The sequence below is a fragment of the Natator depressus genome, chromosome 7 (genome assembly GCF_965152275.1).
Source record: "Natator depressus isolate rNatDep1 chromosome 7, rNatDep2.hap1, whole genome shotgun sequence".
NCBI classification, from domain to species: Eukaryota; Metazoa; Chordata; order Testudines; family Cheloniidae; genus Natator; species Natator depressus.
In genome coordinates, this window is record NC_134240.1 from 43,105,787 (window position 1) to 43,123,786 (window position 18,000).

General features: G+C 42.8%; 1 protein-coding gene across 1 annotated transcript; it reads left to right on the top strand.

Annotated features, from left to right (window-relative positions):
• The first annotated feature begins 1,757 nt into the window (after window positions 1–1,757).
• On the top strand, window positions 1,758–16,034 carry TNNC1 (troponin C1, slow skeletal and cardiac type). The gene is made up of 6 exons (XM_074958267.1): window positions 1,758–1,911; window positions 8,049–8,079; window positions 9,937–10,083; window positions 11,653–11,767; window positions 12,803–12,939; window positions 15,235–16,034. Exons 1-6 carry the CDS (start codon window positions 1,888–1,890, stop codon window positions 15,264–15,266), a joined length of 486 nt encoding a protein of 161 aa, XP_074814368.1. The 5' UTR covers window positions 1,758–1,887; the 3' UTR covers window positions 15,267–16,034.
• The last annotated feature ends 1,966 nt before the right edge of the window (window positions 16,035–18,000 follow it).

An 18,000-nucleotide genomic window follows, 5' to 3' on the forward strand; every position in this document is an offset into this window, starting at 1 on the left:
ATGGATTAGAGATGGTCAAAATGTTTGCACAAAATGCCTGCCCCCCACGGAAAAGTAACCTTTTTGCAAACTATTGTTAGCATTAACCAAAGGTTCCTTTTTTGGTTACATTTTTGGTGGTATTTTGGGTAATTTTGTTGGTATGAAAACTTCTCAGTTACTGGAAGCCATCTTTTCTTGCTGAAAACCAGGTGGTCAGTAAATGAAAAATAGTCAATTTCAGTAAATAATATCACATAATTTTTCTGGAGAAAAACTGAAAACAGGTTCATTTCCATGCCTGCAAAACAGGGGAAAAAAAACTTTGAAAACTGTTCGCAAACTCATTTTCCCATTTTTTGACCAGTGCCAATATGGATACTTGTCCAAAGAGAACTGGACAGAGGCCACCAAACTCATTTCACATAGACCACCTTTAGCCTCATTTTCAGAGGTGCAGAGCCCCCAAAACTTGCAATTAAGCGGGTGTTCAGCACCTCTGGAAATTAGGCCATAAATGATCATTACTGACCTGAGTTTTACATCATGTTACCAGTCCTCAGATCCATCCTCTCCCCTACAGAACATCCCTTTTCTCAGCAGGGCAGAGACAGCGGTTGCTTTTGGTATTGGCTAATTTGTAAAACAGTCCAAGAAACACACGGGTGTCACGTTTAGCTGACTTCTTTTGCTGCTTTTCTTACTGTCTGCATTTGGACACAAGAGGGAGCCCCGGATTACTAAAGGAAAAGGACCTCACCATGGATTCCATACTTGTTCCAAGATCTTTAGCAATGTGCCAAACACTTTTCATGTATTTATTTATGCATATAGTACAATTAATGATAATAAGCTTATTTTTGCTGAGCCAGATTCTGCTCTCAGCTGCACTGGAGAAAATCCAGAGTAAATTCATCAACTTCAATGGATCTGAACCCGTATAACTGAGGACAGGATTTGCACCAACAATTTGTGAGTGAATAGAGAGCTGTGAAGTCACTTGTGAGCATCACCAGGGTAACTGAGAATTTACAATACAATAAAACAATACTGGCACTTAATAGTCTTTTCTTTAACATCTCTCAAGGTGTTTTACGAAGGAGGCTAGATATTAAATATCTCCATTCTGCAGACAGACAAACTGAGCCACTAAGAGGTTAGGTGACTTGCTTAAGGTCACTCAGTGAGTCAGTGGCAGAGTTGTAGATGAACCCTAATGGCCCATTGTATTATGTTCCTGATAGCTGTGCAGTGAGATAGAAATAGCATAAACTTAAGTGACAGCCTTTTCTGCTTACTCACTTTCTGAAGAGGAGAAATGTATATAAATTGCTCATTGGAAGCTCTTCCACTTGTTTGTCTTCTGTAAAAAAAGAAAGCAGAGACAGTTTGGATCAGAACCCAAGCTATTCCAGGTATTGGGAGTATTTGGATCCAGGGTTTGGGTCCAGTTTGTTATAAAGAAAGGGGCTAGTTGTCCAAACAGATGTCAATATTTAGTTCCGGACACCCTTCTGTTCTCACTGACTTCAAAGGGAAATTTGCCAGGGAACTCCAGAGGATCAAACCCATAGCCTGACACGAATATTTGCCAGTATTCACTTAATGTATTAAGCCAACTGACTTCAATGAGAGCTGGATCGGGCCCTTGGAATGCCAGCTGTAGGCCTTGCACAGTGCCCCTTTCCTCCCCTCCTCACAGGGGCGAGGAATTCTTGCTTGGAGTGGGTATCATTGATAGATATATGTTAGATTGCTGATGTGGTGAGCAGCAGCCCCTGAGTGACACATTTAGGGCTGACACCTTGCTATATTAGCAGGCATAGAAGGAGGGGACAGCTGACAGAGACTTGAAGTCTCTGTAGTGTTTGCCCTCCCTATCCAGCTTCTGACCAGCAATAACTAACCATGGATGATATTTACAAGGCAGCAGTAAGTAATATATTTAAGTTACCTTGGTGAGGGTGCCTTTGTTGTATTAGAATGATGTTTCAAAGAGTTTTTGCTGATCTCCTAAAGCCACAATAAGGCACAGCAATGATTGTCTTTACACTGCGAGTACTTAATGTAACAATGAAATGCACTTAGGAATGTTAGCTCTAGTGAGGCACCTTCTAGTTCAGAACATAGAATTTTTCATGCCATGGCAATTCTAAATATGTAACGTTCTTCTTGTAAGCAGATAATTCTAAAAATAAGCTGCTAAATTATTTGTAATAAGTCTTTCCCTGGTTCTGTGTTGTGAAATAGAGAGATGGCATGTAAGTGTAATTTTAAATATATTTTGAAAAATCTACCGAAGTATCAGGTATGGTTACTGCTTGATCCAGGACCTGACAGGTCAACTGTTTCAATGAGGAACTGAAGAAGCATTTTTATTTTCGTGTATTAAAATGCTGCCATTTCCAATTTCCATGGCTGAATGTTTTTCTGCAACATATATTTTGAAAACCCCTTTTGATAAAGGCTTAGGAAATAAGTGATCTGATTTGCAATGTCTCTTTCCTTGTTCTTGATATCTATACTGCAAAAAATTATAATGTAAAATGTGCTTTCTAAAGAGGACAAGAGAAAGCAGTTTTGCCTTCAACCATTGCATATCAAGCTTACTGTATAAACCCAAACTGTTCTGTCTTCCCCCCAATAAAGATGCAGCATTATTTTGTACCTTAAATAGCTGATGATATGGAGGCAGAACAACATGAGAGTGGTATCTTTCTGGAATCTGTATTGCATGAATCCCTGTACCTTAAATTCTGTGTTACCATGCTCTGTACATGACTCTTGTTGTTGGTTACAGGGTTATATATGGCGTTGCAGATAGCTAACAATTGGTTAGGTTGATCTTCACATTTCTATCAAGAGCATAAAGATAAGTCAAATGTGGATATTTTCTTTCAAAAGTTCAAGATGTCCTAAAGGAACAGGATCGTGGTTGACACATGGCAACAAAACAAGTTGTCCTTCATATTAGACTAAACTATGACCTGCACTGAACTGGGACTCCAATCTACAGACCCCAGTCCTCTTGGGTTCAGTGAGCCAAAAGTCCAGGTCTTCAAAAAGAATGAAATAAAAAAGTGACCTATAGAAGTAAACAAAATTCATGTCTCTGCAATTGGCTCTTTAATTAGACTCCTGCGCCATAATGTTTAGAGGCATCACACACATGGTTATGAAGAAACGCTGAAACATTTTGGAAGCCAGCAATGCTAACAATTAGCCAAATGGATCTGTCAGTCAGGTGGATGGAATGCATTCTCTAGCACAAGGAAAGAATTAGAGTCAAGAGACTGATAGAGGAAGGTTTCCCATGCACAACTTTCAGCCTCTTTCATACCTCTCAACCTGCTAAACCCCACACAGGTCAAAGACCCAGAAAACCAAATTAATCCCTAATCTAACTCCATGGATTTCAATGGAGTTTGAGTTTAGTTCAAAAAAGGGCCACAAATACAAAAAATTCCATACCCCATAACCAACAAACTTCTTACTCCAAGCATAGCGTCGTTCTATAGCCAAGAAAGAGAGAGGAGAAGAAGACTCTGTGAAGTCCAGCAGAGACTTTGCTATGCCAATTTTTTTTTTTAGCTTGGGGCACATTCAGATACTATGTTGATGAGAACCAGTAAAAAACTGTAATGTAGCTAGATGAAGTGGGATTCCTGTCTTGAGCAGGTTAACATAGCTGCATTTGTACTGTAATTAATTTACAAAGGCAAAATAATATTGGGTTGGGGCACAAACGTGGTTCTAAAATGCAGTACAACTGAGTGAAAAGGATATTTCCTTGGACCATTCCATAAAGACAGATCCTAAATATATGTACTGTAACAAAATATTAAACTGGAAGAAATCTAGAGAGTAACTAAAGCAAGGCAAAGTTGATTGGCTCTCACCAGCACAATTTCAGATGGAAACAGTGAATGAAGAACAAAGCCAAAAAAGGAATAACCAAGACAGCACCTTATGGCACTGTTTATGTATCCTGACAGCATCCTCAGCATTTACACACTGAGGCAGTAATGAAAGAAGTCAACCCCCAAAACAAGAAGATACAGAGACTAAAAGAAAAAGGCCAGGAATAGATCATGGTGTCTTGGGGAGATCATAAACCACTTGAATTTCATCTCATGGTTTATTATCTTGTTACCAGAGCCTTGCAATGAATTGATCTTCCTAGCATTATTGTTACCCATCATTTAATTTATGTACAGTACATTCCTATATCTATAAATTTATGCACACAAAGGGCACTAGTTAAAGAGGCTTAGCTTGATTCAAAGGAATTGACCATTTGTGGTTTGTTGCAAGTTGATGGCACATTTAATAAAGCATTGAATTAGTTCCCACCAACTTCTCTAAATGCACCAACAGCGTCCAGTGGATTTTCATCTTGCCTACTCATGTCTAGATAAGGTTATACAAATGCAGAGCTATTTTGGTAATGCTTTCAGACTCCACTGAACCGTGCTAAGAACAGTGCCAAGGACAAGTGTCCAGATAAAAGCGTCCAAGGATAAATACCAGTGCCATTCACTTCCTGGGAATAATCAGAAGGTTTATCTTTATCTCCAGCACCTCAATCATTGGGGCTTATAAATAGCTAACATGCCTAAAGAGTTGAGTTACATGAAAGGCACAAAAGTGGCAATAGGCATTTATTTACTGGGCATAGCTCATACCTTCAGAGTCCCCAGCTATCCTATTTTACTGCCAAAACAATGAAAGAGCAGCCTGCAGCTGCTTGCCTTCCATCATGGGTGGCTGGACAAAAAGGTTCAGATTTCATGATGCAATGCTGAAGAAGAATCCTGCAGCTATTGTTATCTGCATCTGATATGGATGGATCAGCTTCCCTGGTCTGTCCTCTGCATGTGTGTTTTGTTAAAAGTCAACATTTCTCAGTAAGAAATGCTGGTCATTTTTGCCTCTGCCCTCGCAACAGACTTGGCAGTTTTCTAGCAGAAATTCGCAAGGCTATTATCAACAAAGGCCCAAGGCTGAAATAGCAGAAAGGGTGCTGCAGCTCCAGATTAAGGGGCGTTGATAAAGCGGTGTCAGGGCCCAAGACTGCAATAAAGATCATGATACAGCTCTGGAACAGAGTGTATTGGCAACACTGGGGATATAGCACTAAGAAGTTGGGAAAGCAACCAGTAATGACTGTGGTTCATTGGCCTTATGTTATAGGCTGGTAAAGTGGTTGCAGATTTGGGTCCCATTTACATAGACTGATTTCAGAAAGGGGGTAGGGAAATGGTGTGAGAGCAGGACCAAAGGCAGAACCCTGTAAGCATCACAATTGAGCTGCCTAGTGACAGGGGAGTGTGGGTGGCGACAAGCAGTAGCAGTTGGATAGCTGCTGGAGGAAAGGAACCAGGAAGGTGCTGAAAGTGCCACCGAATTCAGCAGGCTGGTTGAATAGGATGTTATGGTCTGTGGTATTAAATGAAGCATTAACATCAGGAAGGAATTAACTGAGAGGGGGCAGTAGGTTCAGATAAGAGGAGAGGTGCTAACATTGTCCAACCAGTGGTTCACAATCTTTCCAGACTACTGCACCCCTTTCAAGACTTTGATTTGCCTTGCGTACCCCAAGTTTCACCTCACTTAAAAACTGTTTGCTTACAAAATCAGACATAAAAATACCAAAGTGTCACAGCACGGTACTACTGAAAAATTGCTGACTCTCTCATTTTTACCATATAATTATATAAAATAAATTGAATGGACTATAAATAGTGTACTTACATTTCAGTGCAATATTTGAACCTATTTTTCACTTATGATCCTTTTGTGAAGCTGAAGCCCTGCCACCAGGGGCTGAAGCACGTAACTTAGCTTCATGGGGCCCCGGGCAATTGCCCTGCTTGCCACCCTCTAATGCCGGCCCTGCACTTGTGATGCCCCAAACCCATCCCATGACCCCCCTGGGGGCTGCAACCCCAAGGTTGAGAGACACTGATCTATATGAACTGAATACCCCCTGGAAGACCTCTGAGTACCTCCAGGGGTACACATACCCCTGGTTGAGAACCACTGGTCCAGACCACTAGCACATAACTACACAATCCTATTTGCTGTTCATGATAAGTTCATGGAGGATAGGTCCATCAATGGCATCCCTAGCCTCTGTTTGCCAGAAGCTGGGAATGGGCAACAGAGAATGGATCCTGTTCGGTTCATTCCCTCTGGGGCACCTGGCATTGGCCACTGTCGGAAGACAGGATACTGGGCTAGATCGACCTTTGGTCTGACCCAGTATGGCCGCTCTTATGTTCTGTTCCTGTAGATGTATCTTATTAATTCAAGTTTACACTAAGCCCCCACTATTTGATTGCTCTTGATAATCAGGGAAGGAGATAGAAATTATCTTACAGTCTAGTATTAATTCAGTACTTGACTAGAGGAACTCATTTACATATGATGCATAGCAGACATGCAGGGAAAAGCCACTACCCCTATAGAAGGGAGAGTAGGGTGCTCCTCCAACCTGCAAAGGCCATGGGTATGTTGAGTTTGGGGATTGGACCAAGGGCATGACAGGCCAGGTCCACTCGCTCTGGGATTATCCATAGACTTCAATAGACTGTGGAGCTGCCCTCCACTCTGTCCATAGCTCCAGGTGTCCATTCCCACCAGAGCACAAAGCCTACTTAATCAAGGACTTGGCAGGGTGAATTTTACACTAAGATTTTTCACATTAAACTGTAGTAATGCAATTTCATTTGTTACCCTTATTTAATTCCTCTTCAGACTCTGTATTACCTCCACTTTTCAGCACACTTTTAGAGCACCAATGACGTAAGACTATAACAGAAACTGGAAGAACAGAAGTCCCTATGATCTATGTTCGGTCTCTGGGTTGATGGCATTAGTTGTGATTTCTCACTTAATAGAGTGGACCACATGAAGGCTGCCATCTTCCACTCTTGAAGAAGGTAGCCACCAAGACGAAGACCAGGGTCAACCTGGTCCAGAAACTGGCAAGCACAAGCTGGGGGGCATCAGCATCTTTGTCTACCCGAGTACTTTTGCACTGGTATGGACCAGAAGTAGCCACACTTGACTTGTTGATGTCCAACGGAACACTGCAATGTGGTGCATCGCTGGAACCATCAAGTTGATCCCAACACCATGGCTGCCTGTGCTGTTGCATATCACTTGCCCATCCATTCGCTGCAATGCTGCAACCCTCCAAGAAGTCCAATGAATTGAGGAAAAGTAGTCTTCCCATTCACCAGGACTTCAAAGACATCTCTTACCTCTGCTTGAAGTCACACAAGCCCTTTTGGATGATGCGCTGACTCTCCGACAATGTGATGAAGCTTGGAATGGAGTTCACAAAAAGTTACAAACAAAACATCTTGTGAAAGACCAAACACAGAAGATCCAAGGCTTCAGTCTTCTGCAAAGCTTATGGGTAACCTTAAGCCGCACCCACACAAACCATGGCAGCTGCAGATACCTGATGCACAAATGGAAAATTAAAAACTCTCCAGTGTGTGACCCAGAACAGACCATGGAATATAACGACTCAGTGTCCGATTCCCAAATATGAAGGAGGCATCACAGCGACGCTCTCCACTACTCCTGATGCAATTATCTGGCTTAAGCTAACTGTAAAATTATAGTTGTTCTACATCTACATCAGCCATAGGAAGAACCACCACACAGTAGCTCTTCAGGTGTGACGAATGCTCCTCCCATTCAGTCCCCCAACGTTGCATAATTAAATGCTGCCCTGACTGTCTAAAAGCTAATCATGCAACATGCCTGAGACTCGTACTCTGGTTAAAAATAATGTTAACTCCAGAAGAGTGTAAAATATTTGTAAAAGATGAACAGAATAATGCGATATACCAAAAAAAAAAAAGGGGGGGGGGGACTGTGCCAAAACGATCTCGGTAAATGACCCTCTTACTCCACAAGAAGGGCTGTTGTGAAGATTAGTTAAGGGTTGTAAAGCATTTTGAACAAATAGTGTGCAGTATAAGTGGTATTATCAATTAATGGTAATGATTAAGTGTAATAAAAATGAATTTCTCTTTCTATTTTCATCACAGGTTGAGCAGCTGACAGAAGAACAGAAAAATGGTATGTGTATCTTTATTCTGACACCATTGTAGACAGAAGATACTCCCTGTAATGGATAGTCAATCCTCTATCAACCCATGGTGTTAGCCTGTGGCTTGAACAGGCCAGCTCAGGGTCAACAATTGCTGCCACAAGTGAAAAACCATACCTCCAGCTGCCAAAGTACAATGCAAAGCAAATGGCTTCTCATCCCCAAGGTTAGGGAAAGGGCTAAGAGGCCGGCAGTGGCATTGCTACAATAATGTTTCATGGTATTTCTGGTCCTAATGCTCTTTGGGGCAAGCACAGGATCTTTTTGTGTGTCCGGCCAACATCTAGCACAGTGGTTCTCAAACTTTTTAGGCTGCGTACCCCTTTCCAAATAATGTAGTCTACTGCATACCCCCATCTGACATAGGGTCATAATATACCCATGATTTGTTTGCCAGGTCTTGCTAAATAAAGTGCATTGTCTGCTATTACAGGCTTTTCCTTGGGTATCCCCTGATGAGAGCTCGCCTACCCTAGTTTGAAAACCAATGGAGTTCTGTGCTAAACAGGGGCCTCTGGGCAGTTATGTGCCAAAAGTCGTGGATAATAATAAGGAAAGGGAGTACCAGCAATCCTGTTACAAAGCCTGTTCTCGTGAGAGTTCCAGCCCAATTTTGTAGAGCTTAGATGTTTGAAAAGTTCAGTGGTGGGGAAGTTGGAACCAGGGGCTGTTCTCGCTATAGGTAAACTAGGCAGCTGCCTTGAGGGGCAGATTTCTGGGGGCGGCATAGAGATTTTTCGGAGAAGTGATTTTTTTTTAAATGCTCATGCTTGTCTGCACGGTGCTGCAGGTGATTTACAGGGGTGTGAACTGCAAACAGGGCCGTCCCTACCCATACACAAAGTACACAGCTGCGTAGGGCACTAGGAAATTTGGGGCACCACATTTCCTGGTGACCTGTGCAGCTGCGTGCTGCTCCGCCCCAGCCCCACCCCCACCCCAGCCCCAAAGCCCCTGCCCCGCCCCCACTCCCCTGAGGACTGCCGCAGGGCCGGGCCTGCACTCACTGGCGGCGGGAAGTGCAGCGACCTGCCCCCAGCCATGCCGCCAGTGAGTGCTGGGGGGCGGTTCCCACCTGCCCCCCAAGCCAGCCCCACCCCCTGTGGAGGCTTGGGGCCCCACTCCCCTGTGGGGGGGCTGCGTAGGGCCTCAGAATAGCTAGGGACAGCTATTCTGCCTGCAAAGCTCTCAAACGTATAGAGCTCTAATGGCTCCATCTAGACCCTGCTGGAATGAAGAGGTAGCGAGTTTGTGCTGATGTAGTCCTGTGTCAACAGGACTATGTTAACATGGACTAGGTGCCCTTTAGTTCATGCCAGAAGGTCTATACAGGGCAGTTACAGTGCAACACATTAGAGGGCTCTATACTTCACACCCCCATAGACCCCTCTGTGGAAGGAAGGGGGGGCAGCACACTGAAGCTTTGCCTAAGGCAGCAGATTGTCTTGAGCAGCCTCTGGTTGGAACTTCTGGGTACTTATCCAAACATTGAGCCATTAAGCTCTGTCTACTCTAGACTCTCCAACTGTACTTTACAATGGCTGACAAAGAATCCCTCAGGTTCTTCCATTGGGGTTGATCACACTGTGTTAAATTGGGTGTTGAGCGGAGCTTACTCCAGCAGGATGACTGATTTCACACCAATGCAGGGGAGGTGGAGGAAATTAAGTTTGATTTCCATTGATACAGCTAAAAAGTCTTCCGCAGACACACTTTTGAAGTTTGTCCATTCTTGGATCACCACAGCAATGAAACTCCCACTGATTTCCTGCGTGCTAACTCGTATCAAAAGGGCAAACCCGTCCATTTCTCCTTTTCCTCTCTAGAATTCAAGGCTGCCTTTGACATCTTCGTCCTGGGTGCTGAGGACGGATGCATCAGCACAAAGGAACTGGGGAAGGTGATGAGAATGCTGGGGCAGAATCCAACCCCTGAGGAGCTGCAGGAGATGATAGATGAGGTGGATGAAGATGGTGAGCTATTCTCTTAAATCCTCTAGGTGTCTCAGTGCACTGCAAAGCATTTACAGAAGGCCAGAATCACAGTGGTCATTGGCTGGACCTTAAATACTCTGCAGTTAGTGGTCAGTCAGGCTTTCCAGGCACAAGAATCACATGAAAGAAAACAGAGTGCACTCTCCTTCCACCAGAGAAAGTAGATCAGTATCCCAAGCACCAGGAATGTTGAGACACCCTGGAAACAGAGAACCACACTCTGGTAGTTTTTACCTGTTCCTTTGTACTTCTGGAGTCAGACAAACTGAGTAACCACACTGGTTAATGCAGGGGGATCACTTCTGGTAATACTATAGATATGGACATTCTGTGAAGTGGATCGTAAAGATACAGTGCCATTTTGTGTAAGACTTTGAATTGTCCACAAGGCCATTGGCCACAATTCCATCTCTGCAATGGCATCGCAGCATGCTGTGCACCAGTTGGATGCCACTACCCACTGCATAAATTGGTGCACTGCAGAGCTATTGTGGGCACATATGGCCCAGTCCTGCAAGTTGAACTATGCAGGTGGACCGCTCCACCCTTTTGGAAGTCTAATAGGACTCAATGGGTGCAGAGCTCTGCCTGTGTGGAATAAGTTGCAAGACTGGGGCCGTAGGTAATAAAATGCTAAAGCTGAGGTTTTCAAACACCCAGACACCCACTGAATTTCAATGAATGCTTAAGTGTCTTAGATGCCTTTGAATATTCCAGTGTAACAAATGGAAGGCACTAAAAATATTACTACTATAACGGATGCAAAGAGATTTCTCAAACCTTTTTTAAGAGACACAGGTGCTCAGATACTATAGCAATGAGGGCAGTATAAGGATGCATACAGAAGAGGACACGTCAAAGATTATAGGTTGAAAATTTCATTCACCATTTTTTTTCTTCTGTGTTTGCAAATTCTATGGAATTATAGATGTGCAGCTTTTTAATCCCAAAACAAATTCTTCAGTGTGTGGATATGTAAACGCACAACAATATACCCACAAACAACTTCACAATAACAAACCAGCATGTGCAGATTGGCGGAAAACAATCTAGGAAAGAAACTGATAAAGATTTCAGTTCCAAAATTCCAAAAGCTTGTTAAACACAAAAGCAAGAAAATTTATGCTAAGAATTGAGGAAAATATCTTGCCAGTGTCATTTAAACAACAAATGATAACATACCATCAGCATTAAAAATACAGTGCTTGATTCTCCACTGTCTTGCACCTTCCATAGTAATTTACATCTGTGCAACAAGGGTGTCAAATGCTACCAGATCAGAATTTTCCACACATTTACACCAGTGGTTGTGTTTTATATTCAATTTGCACTTGTTTAAATGACTACATAAGGTGCAAGTCAATGGTGAATCCATTCCATAATCTGTTACCCACTCCTTAGTGCTACTAACATGAAGTCTGTGGCTGGATCACTAAATAAAAGTTTAATCTCTGTTTTATGTATATGCCTGTTTGTCAAAACAAACAAACACGGAAGATTGCCTTCTAGAGTGTAGTGTAATCTAAACCTTGTTTATTTCACCTTCAGGCAGCGGCACTGTAGACTTTGATGAGTTCTTAGTTATGATGGTCCGATGTATGAAAGATGACAGCAAAGGAAAATCAGAAGAGGAACTCTCAGATCTCTTCAGAATGTTTGATAAGTAAGAGACTGGAATGTAATACACTAAAACAAACGACACTGCTAGATATTATGGCGCTGCCGAATATGTCCCCATAGTTACAGTAGAGTTGAGTTTTCTGCTGAAAGCAGCAACCAACCACTTTGTGATATCTGAAGAACACAAAACGACGGCAGTTATTCTTTGAGCATAGAATTCATTTTCTGAGAAATTTCAAGTAAAGCCATTCATCAGTTTATAAATTAAAATTAATTTTAAAACGGGTCCTTTTAGAAAGATAGCTCTGCGTCAGACCCTTTTTGTGCCAAGTGATATTAACTCTTAACTTTCACGTAGTTAAGACTCATTGAAATCTTGTGCACGGGCTCTGTTTGAAGAAATTAGGTTGTAATTAAGTTCTGACGATTCCTGTATCTAATTGTTAGGATGATAGATTATAGGCTGAGCCAGCTCAGACATTGGCAATTTTTGTGAAAATAGGCAGAGACGTGAATCTTGAGTCGATCTGGTGCCACAAGTAGTTCTGAAAAAGAAATATATAGTATTAAGGGCTGTCTTTTGATATTACTTTTCATAAGTTAACGTTTTCCCTTCAGCAGAAGTTGGTATGGAAAAATGTCTCCTCCAGGGAAACTCAAAGAATTTCCCTCTTTCAAAATGGATCCAAGCACATGCTTCAGCAGTTTGCTGAATCAGGTCGTCATCACTTACAAAAGACTTTTACTTCTCCATGTACTATTTGTCCATGAAGACCATCCCTTAATTCACTAGCAGAAGCAGATAGTTACTACTCTCTGCTTTCTTTGTCTCAGGAGGCACACAAATCCTGTAGGGTTACTCCAATAGAGACCTGCAGAAAGGGGAGAGTTGTGTCCAGTCATTTATTCATCCTACCAATTCATGACAGGAAACCCAAGAGAATGAGTCACTAAAGGGCAGTTCCCTGATAAAAACCAGATTGGAGACCAAGTGGAAGCGATGTAACGTGGGGTGCGGTTGTCCATCCATTTATAGTATTTTTGGTTTTTATCTTTGAGCCATTCTGTCATTGCTCAGAAATGCTGATGGATACATTGACCTTGATGAACTAAAGAGCATGCTGCAGGCTACTGGAGAGAACATTACCGAAGATGACATAGAGGAACTGATGAAGGATGGAGACAAAAACAATGATGGCAAGATTGATTATGATGGTAGGTGCTTAAATTTGGTTAAACGTAAAAATGGGATCTCTATTGTCCTGAGGAACTCAGAACCTTAACAAAAGATGTAAGTAGTATATATTAGAGATGGGCCCAAGACTCACAATTCAGATCCAGGTTTTAATTCCCACACAGTTTGAGAGTGTATGGGTATGGGATTAGGGTTTGGTCTTTCATAGAGTATGAGCCAGCTTCAAAATTAGGCTGCACACCTAGGTACAGAGTTACACCCTCTGCCCCCAGTCTTGAAGGATGTTCAGACGCAGGTATTGGTTTCCACCCATTACAGAGGCAATGAACCTGTGCAAAACCAAGATCTGGATCCAATCCTTCCTCTCCAAATTCCAGAAGGTTTGGTTCAGGCTCTGAAACATGACGTTTGGTAGTCCCACCCTTTCAAAATAGCTTCTAAATGTGCATGTGCAATATTTGGGGAGAACAAACACCTGAATTTGCTTGCACGAGTGCTACTTTGTTTGGTGAGAGGTATTCAAAGTGCCCTCTTAGCTCACATAGATATGGTTTATTATGCATACAAAGTTGCAGGTACAAATTTGAAGAGTTGGCTGGGGTTTTCCCTAGACCATACAAAGAATGATATTGATAAAGATTCTGCTTTATAACTGCCTATGCCACTTCTGTATTATTATTATTGCCAGAACTACCTAAGGAAGGTGTGATGCATGTATAGACCCCACACAGCAGCAAGACACAGAATGAAGAGAGTAATCACTGCTCTTGCTGTGGGCTCAATGGCTTGTGAGCAAACAGCTGGGATAAAAAACAGCAACCAAACAGAGCAGGGTGGCTGCTGGAGAGACTGGGAGCCATCATAGGGAAGCTCCACAGCATCAGATGAGGCAAAGCTGCCCGGAGATATCAACTTCCAGGCAGAAGGGTGCCATACGGAAGAGGCCTGCAAAGGCTGTAGGTAGAAAGTGGCCCAGAAACTAACCAAATGCCCGTGACTGCCTAATACAGATTTCCTGGGCTGGGACCCAGAGGAGAGGGTGAGTTTGGAGGGAAGGGGCAGGAACTGCTGAAGCCTCAGATTTGGACTGGCAGCCCTAACATAAGACTGTTGGACTTTATTTCTGTTTTTGCTTCCTTTGTTCCTTCCCTGGTGAAGAAGGGAGAGAGGGATACTGGGCCCAAGGCCTAGTGGCGGGAGGCCCCTTATCACCCCAGAAGGGGAGAGATTCCAATGACCCAGACAAAGGGTCTGGAGCTGTAAAGAGAGGCCAAGTGCTATAGGCCACATTTCAGAATACCAAAAAGGAAACTTAGGCAACTCTGCCGTTATCAAACTCTTGGCCATGGGGGTGTATTAAAGGGCTAGAGGCCTGACAACAGGAGGTTAGTGGCCAAATTCTCTTCTCCGTTACACACAAGCAACACAACTGACTTCATAGTGGGGGGGTCTTGGATGGTACCTTCTTTAGAGTACTATAATTACATAGGCCCTGATCCTGAAACTGACTCCACGCAAGTGGACTCCTGTGCCCCACAGAACCCCAGAGACTTCAAAGGGGCTCTATGCAGGCACCTGCACTCACCTGAATGCACCAAGCTGCAGGATCAGAGCTTTTATCATATCTACAGAGGCACCAGTCTCCAGCACAATCCATGCTCCGGAGTCATCGTCACTGTCAGAAACTGAAAATAAAACTGTTACACACACGAGAGCTTGTCAAAAACATTTTGTCAGAATTTTAAAATTTCACCACTCAATGAAGCTGGTTTAAAAAAAATAAAATAAAAGGGTTGGGTTTTAACTTTTGTCAAATTTCTAAAATTCTCGACCAGCTCCAGTGAATACGATTCTTTTTTAAAAAATGGGAGCTGCAGTTTCAAATTGTATGCTCACGGCATTTTTAGAAAGTTGTTGCTCTGAATGTTAGAGATCTTGAGCTAGATCCTCATCTGATGTCCATTGGCATCTATCTATTGATTTCAGTGAGGCTATGCTGATTTATAAGTGAAATTTGACCACCTGTCTACTAAGCCCAGACTCCAGCTAGTAAGCCTCCTCATGTCTTTCTGTACTGCTGGTCTCTCACTGTGCTGAATCACGTTAGTGGCACTTCCAGGAGGAGTAACAAACCCCTCCGTGACTGGAGCAAAGCTAGCTATGTTGTTAGGCATTTGGAATTGTAAAGGGGAGAAAAAGGGTGAGAGAAGAAGGGTGATTCTGGAGATACCCAGAAAGAGTGTGAAGTGCTACACAAAAACTGACTCTCCAGTTGTCATCTAAAATATGTGTCTTTCATTTCCCTTCCTTGGCAGAATTCCTGGAGTTCATGAAGGGAGTTGAATAAATCTGAAACAAGACCTGCAGCCTCGACTTTTAAAGCCCTCTGATTCCTCATCTCGTCTGTGTGGTTGAGTCCCCTTGGCTGCTAGCATGAAGACTAAGTGCTGAACAGGGTGGCCATCAGGCGAATACACTGTTTGTTATTAAGTGCCTCAGATGGTCATTCCATGGATATTTAAGTAAGAGACCTAATAATTATCAAAGATATTGCTCCTTTGAGCGATAGCAAATGTGAGTGAGCCAAGTCTTGAGTCCCTTGACACACTCTGGAGCAGATAACATAGTGAACATATCATTAAGTCTGTAAAGAATGTTTTTCCTATAGTCTAGTAAGAACCTATCAGCTGTAAAAAGCAAAACCAGTGACTGCCAGCAGACTGTGCCAGCAGGGCACAGAACTTACATGTAACCCCTTTTTGAGATGCTCAATCCCTGCATATTTCTTACAGCTAGACATTGAATCAGGCATTTGGAGCAAATTCCTGTTCCTATGAAGTTGTTAGGAATTTGCCATTGGATTTGATGCTACCATGATTTGGCCCCCCAGCGCTCGATGGGTTGCATCACATCTCTTAGAACATATTATAGTGAAACAGTTAGCATTTGAACCTTCAGTTGAATGATGATTTGAGACACTTAAACTGTCACTGAACATTCTGACAATCTCTATTCTTCCTCCACATCCAACCATTGATTTTAAGTGCAATGTACGGGCAATGTGTACAGAAATAAGATTCCTTTTCGAAATGCTAATAAAATAATTCATAAGCTAGAGTAGTTATTTCATTCCTGCTTGTTTCACAGAAGCAATTTATAGTTGCAGCTGTAAGACCAGCAAAAGGAATTCCCAGATGAAAGACACTCAGTGAAGTGTCAGATCTGAATAAAACCACACAGTGTTGGGAGGGAGGGAGAGAGGGGGGCAGGGTGGGGTATCTCAGGATGAAAGCTTTTCACTTCCCTCAGAATAACCTATTCATAATCTCCATTACTGAGCGCAGATATCCCTGAGATTGTGCCACAAATGGCCATGGTACTTTACAAACACTGAGTAAGGCACATCCATGGCCCTAAGAAGCTTTTGATTAGAGCTGGGCAAAAATTTTTTGTCAAATAGTTCATTTGCTGGAAAATGCAGCTTTGTGATGAACAAAACCTATCCACAAATTCAGGTCGAATTCAAAACAGTTTTGGTTGAATAAAAAATGAAAGTCAAAAGTCAAAATGGCTTGTGTAGACATTTTCTAAATGAAACACTGACTTTTCATTTCAAAATGATGTTTTGTGGTTAAATTTAGTTAGAGGTGCTTAATTTTTTCCCTCCAGGGGTAAAAACCACCCAAAACAATTTTTTCTGGTTCTTTGTTTCGGCACCAAAGAAAAATATACGCTCATCTGTACTTATGATCTAAGAGAGACAGAATATGGCACTACAGTTTATGGAAGGGAGAACGAGGCAAGATTATTGGTGAGCGGAATAAGGTAGGAAGGATCCCTGGAGGAAGCAGGTTTAAGAAGGGATGTGAAGGAGCATTTGAGAGAGCTTGCTGGGCAGGACATGGGAAACTGTTCCAAGAATAAGGGGGAGCATGACAGAAAATGCAAAGTTAAGAGGCCCTGATTCAGCAAAGCACTTAAGCCTAAAGAATGTCTACATTATGGGTGCTAGGGCAGCAGAGCTATAGTGCCGTAATTATGCAGTTGCAACCCCATAGTGTAGACACAGACAACAGCAATGAAAGGGGTTTTTCCATTGCTGTAGGAACTCCACCTTACTGAGTGACAGGAGCTAGGATGATCGAAGCAATTTTTTGTCAACCTAGCTGCATCTCCTTGGTCAGCACAGCTACGGTGCTCAGGGTGTGGATTTTTCACGCCTCTGGGAACCATAGCAGTGTCAACAGCTGTTTTAAGTGTAGAACAAGTCTAAATTCGGTTGGCTTTAGTGGGATCTAACCACAAGTTCAGGCACTTAAGTTCTTTGCTGAATCAGGGCCCAAGTGCACAGAAAGGCAGTAAGGGGAGAGGACTCGGTGCGCCACAGGGGCAAGTGGAGAGCAGAAAAGAATGAGAGAAGAGGTCTAGACATGGGCAAGATTATGGAGGGGCCCGATGAGGAAGACAAAGAGCTAAGAGACAGGGATTTGAGGGGGCAGTCAGAGCAGCAAGAGAGGAAGGGTCAGAGGACTACTTCTTTAGGAGTATCTCCTCTCCTTTTCCAACCCTTATTTCTCTTTAATAGTGGTCCCAAGGTCCCCCCGCCACCCCGCCCTGAGAAGATGATTATCACATTCCTGTAGCATTAACAGTTCCTCCCACGCATGGCTCAGCCATGCTGTTTATCTCCATTGAATTAACACTCACAGCTCAGCTCTCACATTGCTTTCATGTCGCTGAAATCAAACATTTACCCAAGCAAAGCAAAAACATCCAAAGGCTGAGAGAGCTGCATCGCTCAGAGCCTTAAATATTGACCGAGATACTACTGCTGGAGGAATTCTCCGCTGGGCCTGCCAGAAATTGCCTAGTGGCTTTGATAATAGGGAGAAAGAGCTCCTGGTGCCTTCAGCATGCAGTTTACTCTAGGATGTTTTTATTCTAGCTAAGAACAAAAAAAGTATTGAAATGATTAGTTATGTGAAATTAAAAATGTATGCGAAGCTGAGCGGCCTGTATCCCACCCTATGCATTTCTCTTCTTTTAGATGAGTGTATTGCCACTTATTTAATACAAAATGG